The sequence below is a fragment of the Cygnus olor genome, chromosome 5 (genome assembly GCF_009769625.2).
Source record: "Cygnus olor isolate bCygOlo1 chromosome 5, bCygOlo1.pri.v2, whole genome shotgun sequence".
NCBI lineage: Eukaryota > Metazoa > Chordata > Aves > Anseriformes > Anatidae > Cygnus > Cygnus olor.
The window spans coordinates 333,614-343,624 of NC_049173.1; the positions used below are offsets into that span (position 1 = coordinate 333,614).

Consider the following 10,011-nt stretch of genomic DNA (forward strand, 5'->3'; position numbering starts at 1 on the left):
CAGCCCCTCCTTCCTCCTTGCAAAACCCAGAAGCAGTCAGGAGGGCAGGGGGACCCCCGGCCGCTGCTCCCCCGGTGCCCGTTGCTGCACCAGGGCCGTGGGCCTGCGAGCGCTGGGCACTGCTGGGGTGCACGGGTCCTGTCTGCGCTGTGCGGCCGTGGGGTCCCCGAGAAACTGCGTTTTGATCCGAGTGCTTCTGTTTTCTTAGGTGCGCTTTGTTTCTGATTCAGGAAGACACTCAGGCATGTTTACAAACCATTGACCTTTGTGAAATTGAAGCTCCGCGTTCTCCGCTTAAGTAGTTTTAGCAGATCATAAGCCACTTCTCACAGCATCTCTATTTATATGCGCCCATTTTAGCATGGCTTCCAGATGCCTTCCAAGACTTGTGCCAGCTATTTCCTCATCCTTCATCTCGAGCAGGTGAATATGACCAGCTTCTGGACTTTTTTTCCCCACCACAAAATTGCATTTGCAAAGACCTTGAAAATCTTCTCCTGAGGCCTGGAGGGATAGGATGTGCAGTCAATAGCTTCTGTCATGATCTTAGTGATGACAGATTATGGCTGAGTCAGGCACCATGTTAGCAGCTGGCTCTGACTAGCCAGCGGTGTGCCGTGTTCAGTTTTCCCATGTGCTCACTGTGTGCGGCACCTACAACCCAACAGACTCAGATGCAGTGGAAATCATTTGCTAATTAATTACGGCATCCTGCTGCTTCCCTTTGTTACTTAGTTCACAATATGAAAATGAAACTTGTAGCACTGGACACATCAGCAGATGCTACACTAAATCTGCTAAAGTGTATTGCTCCCAGTGAAGACCTGGGAAGAAAGTCAGCAAGCCATACATCGGGAACAGGAAACGATTTCAATCTGATGTGCCTGCCATTTCATTCCTGTGTCCCCTGGATCTACTCCAGGCAGAAATTTCAAATTCATTAGCTGTTTGCATGACCTCAATTGGCTACTAGAAGCAATGGGCGGTCGTTTACATTCGTAGCACGTGCACCTCGGGGCCTTTGACGCAGGCATCCGAGCTGCTGCTGCTGAACCCCGCAGGCGCCTGAGCCCTGGCCGCGCGGGGCAGGGCAGGTGTGACAGTCCCTGGGTGCGGGTGGCTCCAGCCCTGCCACCCCGCGGGTGCTGGGGTGCCTTGGGCACACCGCAGTGACAGCATCCCCCTGGGGCTGCGTCCTGGTACCCAGGTGTGGTGCTGGGGTCTGCCCATGTTCCCTTGCCCAGCCGAGCACGGCGTGAGGGCACATCCATGCTGTTACGCAGCGCCCAGGGCTGAAGTCTGTGCTCAGAGCATGGCTTCGGCGGAGCCTGGTGCAGGGGCCAGAAGCCATGTGGGAGAGACCTGGCACAGGGAGAAAAGCTGCGTTGTTGCCCATCACATCAGCGCTTCTCTGATGAGCTTGCCAGGGCAGAGCTCTGCAGGAGGTGGCAAGGACAGCTGGTGTCTGTCACACAGCTCACCCCTTGGGGCTGCTTTTAAAGGCCTGGCTTCGGAGCTGGGCTCCCTGGGAGCCGGGAGGCTGGTGGTGTCCCAGCCTGCACCTGCCCGAGAGGAGGTGTGCACCGGGAGGGTGGCGATGTTGTTGCTCTAGGGAGACACATTGCTAGCGTCTGCATGGCAGTGAGCCATGGAGCCCCCTGTAATTCATGGTTACTTGTTGTAGACGTTGAATAACTCAAATTGAAGAATCTACTAAGTGAAACTAATTGAAACCTTGAGAGCCTTTTTTACTTGAATCGCAGGCATCCCATGAGGAGCTGGGGTGTCCCTATCTTTTTGCAGTAAATTAAAGCAGTACATACTTTCAAAGGAAACTAGCATTTGTCCATTTGTTTTCTTTTTCTTCTTTTCTATGTTTTTAAGCAAGCCAGGAGAATCAGGCAATGCTTTGCAGAGCTGATGAGGAGCCATGAGCTGTGCCGTGCCGCTGTCGGTGCGAGGGGCGAGGCTTGCTGGGGAGGCAGGGGGCACGGGCAGCCACCCAGCTGGGCCAGGCGGGGTGCTGACCGGCTGGGAGCCGTGCTGGGCCTGCTGGAGAGACGTGTCTTCTGCTGGTGGCTCTCTTCTAAGCCACCGCATCCTGTGGATTCAGCCATCACCCCAAATATCTCGTCCTTGGTCACTGGCATGACACAGCATGCGATGCAGAGCATCTTCATGAGGAAGCACTCCGCTGGCTTTCGGCAAGGTGGTGAAACACGTCTGGACTGACGTCCATCCTGAGCAGGGCCGGGTGCCCTCCCTGTGCTGAGGAGCTGGGCAGGCTGCAGCATGGGCCCGGCAATTCAAAGCCAAGTGCAGTTTCTATTAATTGTAGTATCCTGTGCTGTTCTTCAGCTGCAAATGTCAGTACATCTTTGTGTGACACACAGATTTTAGAGCACTTGTGAGCACTTGTACAGACACATAGCTTTATTTTAAGCTTTGCTTGCATTTATATTACAACTTACATGACACTTCTAAAAAAAACCCTTGTGAATGATAAGGAACAATTTGACAAGACTAAGTTGGGCACTGGGCAGCAGCAGGGACCCCACAGCACCTATGGTTTTCATTAGGACATCTCAGTGTGGAGACAGACCCCCTCGTGGGGCTTGGCCATGATCAGAGGAGAGCCATACACCCACTTTTCTCTGCTCTCCTCCTTTCTCCCCCAGCGCTTGCCGACAGCAGTTTCTCGCACTGCAGCACAAGAGATCCAATAGACTCGATGGGATTTTAGAACCACCATGCTGGTGCTGGCTCGGCCCCATTTCTGGGGCATGAGCTTTTCTACCAGGACCATGGGAGGAAAGCAGACCTGAGCTTTGAGGGCAGTGTGGGGCATGGAGAGCTCCCCTCCAGGCCTGGCTGCTCAGGCTGGGGCTGGGGCCTAGGGGCTGCTCTGCTGCTGTGCTCTGCTGAGCTGCCTGCAGCACGGGACGGGACGGGACGGGACGGGACGGGACGGGACGGGACGGGACGGGACAGGATGGGATGGGACGGGACAGGACAGCACAGGACAACACAGGACGGGATGGGATGGGATGGGATTGGATGGGATGGGATGGGATGGGATGGGACAGGATGGGGTGAGATGGGACAGGATGGAACAGAACAGGACGGGACGGGACAGGACAGGTGCTACCTTGGGGCTCTGGACTTGCCCCCACCCCACGCCCCTGCCTGGGGGCACATGAAGTAAGAAGCAATCACGAGTGCTTTTCTGTGGTCAGGTGTCCCCCTCCCCGAGTGGCAGCCGTGGGCAGCATTCGCAGGCTGCGCTGGGCTGCCTGCAGCCTGTGCCGCCCCGTGTCCCGCTCCACAGGGAGTGGGAGCTGCTGGGAGCTGCTGACGCCTGCTTTGCCCTGCTGCAAGTTGTTCAGCATGCTGCGCCTGTGCTGGTGGATGGGGATGAGTGGGATTCCTGATCCCGGCCTGCTCTCTGCCAGTTCTGCTGCCAGATGCAGCCGCCTCAGGGTGAGGAGCCCTTTCCACAGAGGGGATGCCTCGCCCCGCGGCGGCAGTGGCACGCGTCTGACCGGGCGGCCCTGCAAAGAGGAGTTTGTCACAGATCGGTTGCACTTTTCTGCCTTGTTTGAGGACATTGTGCTCTCATCCCTTGAGCTTCAACCGCTAGGAAACTGGTCTCAGCTGCAGCTTCGAGGTGAGGAGCTCCCCAAGGGGGCTGCTGTGGAGGATGCTGCTGAGGAAGGCTCTAGGCTCGGTGTGCTGGGAGAGGAGGGACAGATCATGGCTCACACAGCACCTCTGCCCGGACAAGTGCTCCACGTGATGAGAGCAGCGTTTGGCTGGCAGTGCCACGCGTTGCCCTCACAGCACGACTGTGCCCACACGGTGCTTCCTGTGGTCGGGGGGTCTTTGGGCACAGCGCAGGGGTGGCAGGCCCGGGGGTGCCCTGCCATGGGTTGGGGCTCCCTTCCCCCGTGTACGTCCCACAAGCTGGGGCTGCCATGTGCCCCACTCCCACCCCACTGCTGTTTAGGGGAGCAGCTGCAGACTCAAAGCAAAAGTGTTGTTTAGACCAAAGGAGCTGAGATCCTTATGCCACTGACCTGCCCTTGGCCAGGGAGTGTCCAGAGGGCCTGCAGAAGGGGCTTCCTCACCCAGCCCAGTGTAGTGGGACACTTGCAAGCACGCGCACAGCTTCTGCTCCCCGGGGCATTGCTCCCCAGGACCTGCCTCTCCTGGGGTCGGCCATGGCTGTGTCGCCGTGCTGGCTGTGCAGGTCCGGGCACCTGGAGGTGGCTGAGGGTGCTGGAGAGGGCAGGCAGCCCTGGCAGTGGGCTCTGAAGGGGGAGTCTTCAAGCTCTTGAAGCTTGCTCTTGACTCTTGACACTTCCTTGTCATCCTTTCTCCAGCAGCGAAATCACCTACTGCCCATCCGTGGGGCGCCAGCTCCACGTTCTCCCTTTGCGTCTGTCCTGCACTCGGCACAGACCCTCATCGCAGATCGCCAGAAGCTGAAGCCTCTGTCGCCCGCCTGTCAGGGCAGTCAGCAGCTTGTCCCCCAGTCCCGAGCCGCCCATGGCTGCGGCCCTGCCGAGCCTCCTGTGCCATCACGCACTGAGCAGCTGGGCAAGCGCTCACCCCTGCCTCCGGCAGCTGCCCCCAGTCCCTGCACCAGCTCCGCGGCGTGGCGGAGTGGGGCTGGTCCTGTGGCCTTGCTCCAACAGTAGGTTGTTAAGTAAGGCCATGGCTAATTGTCTTGGTGTACATTAATGGCCTGAGCAGTGCACAGAGTTTGTGAGGCTTAGCTGAGGTCCAGCCCAGGGACAGGCTGTGTGTCAGTGCCCTGGCAGGACGGGACGGCACAGGGCACCTGGTGAAGACGTGGTTGGTGTTGGTGTGTTTGGCAATAACCCCCCTGAAGGGGCAGGAGAGCGCTGGCCTCATGGCTCCATCAGCAGGAGGGGCAGCAGCTGCTGAGGAGGGGGGCCTGGCCGTGGGCAGTGCTGGTGTGGTGGTGCCTCCTGGACACAGTGCGGGTCTCAGGTGAAAAGCCAGCTGTAGGACGGATCTGTGCTTGCTTCCACTCCAGTCAAACTGAGGCAGCACTTCATTTACATTGCCATGTGCACCGAGGGTGATGGAGGGCTGCTGGCACAGTGCGTTTCACTGGCTCAGTTAGTCAGAAGAAGGCTGGGAACTGGGAGGCTGCTTGAAGCTGCGCTTGCTCTCAGATAAGTTGTCCGTGAAAGCAGTTGCAGGATGGTGGAAAAGGGTTAGGTCCCGTCTGGCACAGGAGGCGAGTGACCCAGGAGTTACGGAGGGCAAAGAGGGTACCTGCGGGGCTGGCCAGCGGCAGCAGCTCTGCTAGGGGCTGCGCAGCATAGGGAAGAGGGTCAGTGCGGGTAGGCTTTAAGTTTGCATTTGCTTATGTCGCCGTTTTGTTTGTAACAGTCTTTCCAAACTTGTCATCTGAAGCTTTACCCTCTGCTTTACTTAAATGCACCTTGCTGACTTTGTTTTAATCCTGCGTAGCTCTGAAAATGAACTTGGCTGAATCTGAGCGCATTACTTTAATCACAGCTACAAATCTAAATGAGCTGTATTGTATTAGCCAATCTAAATGAGTATGGTGTTCCCAAGCCAGGATTGTTTGGGGACCTCAGCAGTCAGGCCATGGATGCTGCTAAGCTGCAAAGTTCATTTTGAATCTGTGTGCACCAGATCCAGGCTAAAAGAGAAAATCCTGCCTGGAACGGGTGGGCGACTGCAGCGGTTGCTCAGGGAGGTGGCTCCGGGGGGTGGTCCCCAGCGGGCTCGGGGTGTTGTACGAGGTGGGTTATTTCTGCAGAGCTTCCTTAGCCCATGGTCATTGTCAGAACTGTCCTTTAGTTCTGTTTGCACCTGCAGAACAACCCCGATGTACAATGCTGACACAAGAGGTACAAAATTTAACCCACAAAATATATTTAAACACTGCCCAGGAGGTTTGCTTTCTGCTACAATTAATGCAAAAAATTATCCCCAACAGAGTGCAAAAGGTTTCGTTCTAAAGTTTTAACAGTTTCTGACAAGAGCAGGCTGCCTCCCGTGAGGTTAACGGAAAGGGGAAACAAATTTAATTGGTGCATTTATAGCCCAAGAATGGCCAGTTTCCGCTGGAGGAGTCCCATATAAATTGGTGCCACGTTGGATTGTATAGCAAGCAAATTGCACTCTCAGCTGGCTGTAAAAAGTAAATTTGTTTTTATATCCTTTTCCAGTTGTCAGATAAATAGCAGTTCTCTTCAGCAAACGTTGCTGGTGTGTGGCAGCACAGCGGACGTGCTGGCAGGTGCCAGGAGCTGGGCTCCCCTGCTCGGAGGCACCCTCTGCTGGGTCCCACGGGAGGAAAGCCCAGGGTGCCGGCAGGGTGGCGGGGAGCACTGGGAGCGAGTACCGTCTGCCTGAAGCTGGCAGCACACTGAGCACGAATAGCTTCACTCGTCAGGAGGCTGTATGTTTGGAGATTTCACGGGGGGGGTTGGGATGGTTCCCAACACTGCAATAACAATAGGCCCTGCCTTCAGTGGCATATCCATTTTTGAACTTAAATCTGACAGTTAAAGACTTCTTTTTAAATTTTATGTTATTTTCCTTAATGAGGGCTTACTGGTTATAGTCAGTAGTCATGAGAAATATTAGCAAAAGAGAAAAAAAATAGTGCTGAAAGGCAGGTTTTAGGGACTGGTATTTTCACTTACCCTTTCTGCGCCTTAGGTTTGCATGGCAGCGTGGATTGATTATAGATAGACTAGACAACAGGAGATGTAATTATTGTTGTAATATTAAATACCTTTAAATAGCCGTGAAAATTCAAGACCCCTGCATATGGTTAGCTGTGAAACTTTATTTCACATTATTTTTGTTAGTACACTTCTAGGATGATGATGTGTCCGAATAATCTGGTCGGTGTATGAATTGTTTTAGCAATCCCAAAGGAAGCTGACTGCTTCATTTCCATTGTGGAGTCCTGCTGAAGACAGTTGCTTAAAACTGAGCAGTTTTTCTCCTGAAACTCATATGTATTGCTCAGCAGGACTGTGTTTCTGCCCATGCTTCTCACTTTTCGCATGGAGGCCTACCTGGGAATATACCACTGTCGATGCACCAGTGGGTACTGCGGTGAATGGGCTGTGACAAAGGGGTTTTCAGAAACTGGTAGCATAGCACTTGTGGAGTTTTTAGCAGAGTAACTGACAGACGATTTCATTTAATTGGTGTGGGCATGGTTGTTATCTTCCTTGTTTTCATACTCTGTGAGGATCCTGGATCTAGCAATGTAAAAGATAAGGCTAATAGAACTGTCAGGGTTTCTGGGATAAGAGTGTGGCACTGCTATAGCATCAGGGAAAACAGCGATACTCTAAAATTAGCCCATGTTCCACTTTTATTAAGATCGCTGTGGGTTTTTTTTCCTTTTTTTTTTCTCTTCCTTTTTTTTTGTTTGTTTGCTTGCTTGCTTCACATTTTTGTTTGTTTGTTTTTTTTCGAATGACATAAAATTATCTCCTTCTGGGTTTGTTCTGAAAATAGCATTAAGAGTTTAAATGTTCAGTAGAAATTGTTATAAACCTATTGAATGATTTAGAGGCCACTGAGAATTTTAGCTTAGCACGTAAAGCACACATGAAACATCCCTTCTTTCCAATATGCAAATGGCATTATCACAAAGTGGCTCTAGATCATGAGGTCAAGAGCATCTTTGAAAGTTTGGTGACTGCTTCGCAAGTCTGCGGATGAGCTCTAGCAGGAGGGGCTCAAAAGGCACCACTGCTGCAACGTGTGGTGCCACCAACTGCTTCCAAACCGCTTTGTCATTTGCATATAAATGTGTATGTGTCTGTATGTATATGTCTGTATCCATACGTATAAAAATCTCAGTTGTTCTTCTGGAAGGTACTGTAGAAGCTCTTATGTCAGGATATGGACAATTATAAAGACATCTGGTAGTAAGATGAGAAAGAAAGACTGTTATATGAACCTCAGTTTCATGATTTAACCATAGATGGCTTGTCTTTATTTTTTTTAATGATCTTACTTGCTAATCTTGCGGGCATTAACAACCATTTTTTCTTCTTTACAGGCTCGTGAATCTAATCTACAATGGAAAAACTGCTTTTGTTTCTGCTGTTCATTGGCGTAGCAGTGAGAGCTCAGATCTGCCCAAAGCGCTGTGTCTGTCAGATTTTGTCTCCGAACCTTGCGACCCTTTGTGCCAAGAAAGGGCTCTTATTTGTTCCACCAAACATTGACAGGAGGACCGTGGAATTAAGGCTGGCAGACAACTTTGTTACAAATATTAAAAGGAAAGACTTTGCCAATATGACCAGCCTTGTGGACCTGACGTTGTCCAGGAATACAATAAGTTTTATCACACCTCACGCATTTGCTGATTTGCGCAATTTGCGGGCTTTGCATTTGAACAGCAACCGATTGACTAAGATCACCAATGACATGTTCAGTGGACTCTCCAATCTTCATCACTTGATACTTAACAACAACCAGCTGACTCTGATTTCTTCCACAGCTTTTGATGATGTTTTAGCTCTTGAGGAACTGGATTTGTCTTACAACAATCTGGAAACCATCCCCTGGGATGCCGTGGAGAAGATGGTTAGTTTGCACACTCTCAGTCTAGACCACAATATGATTGATCATATTCCTAAAGGGACCTTCTCCCACCTCCACAAGATGACCAGGTTAGATGTCACGTCTAACAAACTGCAGAAGCTACCGCCTGATCCTCTCTTCCAGCGAGCTCAGGTACTGGCAACCTCAGGAATTATCAGCCCCTCTACTTTTGCGTTAAGCTTTGGTGGAAACCCTTTGCATTGCAACTGTGAGCTTTTGTGGCTGAGGCGTCTTTCCAGGGAAGATGACCTGGAGACATGTGCTTCTCCCCAGCTCTTGTCTGGCCGGTACTTCTGGTCAATCCCCGAGGAGGAGTTCCTGTGCGAGCCTCCCCTCATTACCAGGCACACCCACGAGCTGAGGGTGCTGGAGGGCCAAAGGGCAGCACTGAGGTGCAAGGCCAGGGGGGATCCAGAACCAGCAATTCATTGGATTTCACCCGAGGGCAAACTTATTTCTAATGCAACGAGGTCTGTGGTGTACGACAACGGGACGCTCGACATCCTCATAACGACGGTGAAGGACACGGGCTCTTTCACCTGCATTGCTTCCAACCCAGCTGGGGAAGCCACACAGACGGTGGACCTGCACATAATTAAACTCCCTCACTTGCTGAACAGTACTAACCACATCCACGAGCCTGACCCTGGCTCCTCGGATATCTCTACGTCCACCAAGTCAGGCTCTAATGCGAGCAGCAGCAATGGGGATACTAAAGTCAGTCAAGACAAGAAGGTGGTCGTCGCTGAAGCAACATCGTCTACTGCTCTGCTGAAATTCAATTTTCAAAGAAACATACCTGGAATACGCATGTTCCAGATCCAGTACAACGGTACTTACGATGACTCCCTTGTTTACAGGTAAGGCAGAGCCAGCCCGGCCCGGCCCAGCCCGTGCCCAGGGCCCCTCTGAGCTGGGTGCTCTCCGCTCCTCCAGCGCCTGGCGGGGCGAGCCTGCTGGAGGAGTAATGTGGTGCTCCGCTCGCAGATAGGGCAATTGCTCTGAGTGCTGTTATTTTTGGTAATCCAAATGGACTCTAATCCTCTAAAGTAATCTGATTAGCAAAAGGATCATAAAGTTAGATGAGCTAAGTGGATGTTAACACTCTCAGTTTTATGAAAACACGGGGAAAACACTGCCCGTAAATGCGTTCCTGTGAGCGCGCCCTGGCTGCTGTGGCAGTGCCCGTGCAGGAGCAGTGCGGGGATGTGCTGTGCCCCCTGGGTGGATTTGTTCTGAGTCTCAGCTGTAACAGTCATACCTTTCAAAACTGTGTTTTTCTTAATTTCATCTATGTTTTCACTATGGTCTTTCTCAAGAGGGGCTCTGCTGAGCAGAAGCCGTGCAGGGGGAGCGTGGTGGTGCCTG

At 52.3% G+C, this 10,011-nt stretch overlaps 1 protein-coding gene across 3 annotated transcripts in view; it reads left to right on the top strand.

The window, feature by feature from the left end:
* The window catches only part of LRFN5 (leucine rich repeat and fibronectin type III domain containing 5), a 59,636-nt gene that overhangs the window by 41,332 nt on the left and 8,293 nt on the right, over positions 1–10,011 (top strand). For all 3 annotated transcript variants that reach the window (XM_040558762.1, XM_040558764.1, XM_040558761.1), the window contains exon 2: positions 8,096–9,503. In XM_040558762.1, the coding sequence (XP_040414696.1) occupies positions 8,116–9,503 (1,388 nt within the window). In that variant the 5' untranslated portion in view covers positions 8,096–8,115. The remainder of the gene's footprint in view (positions 1–8,095; positions 9,504–10,011) is intronic.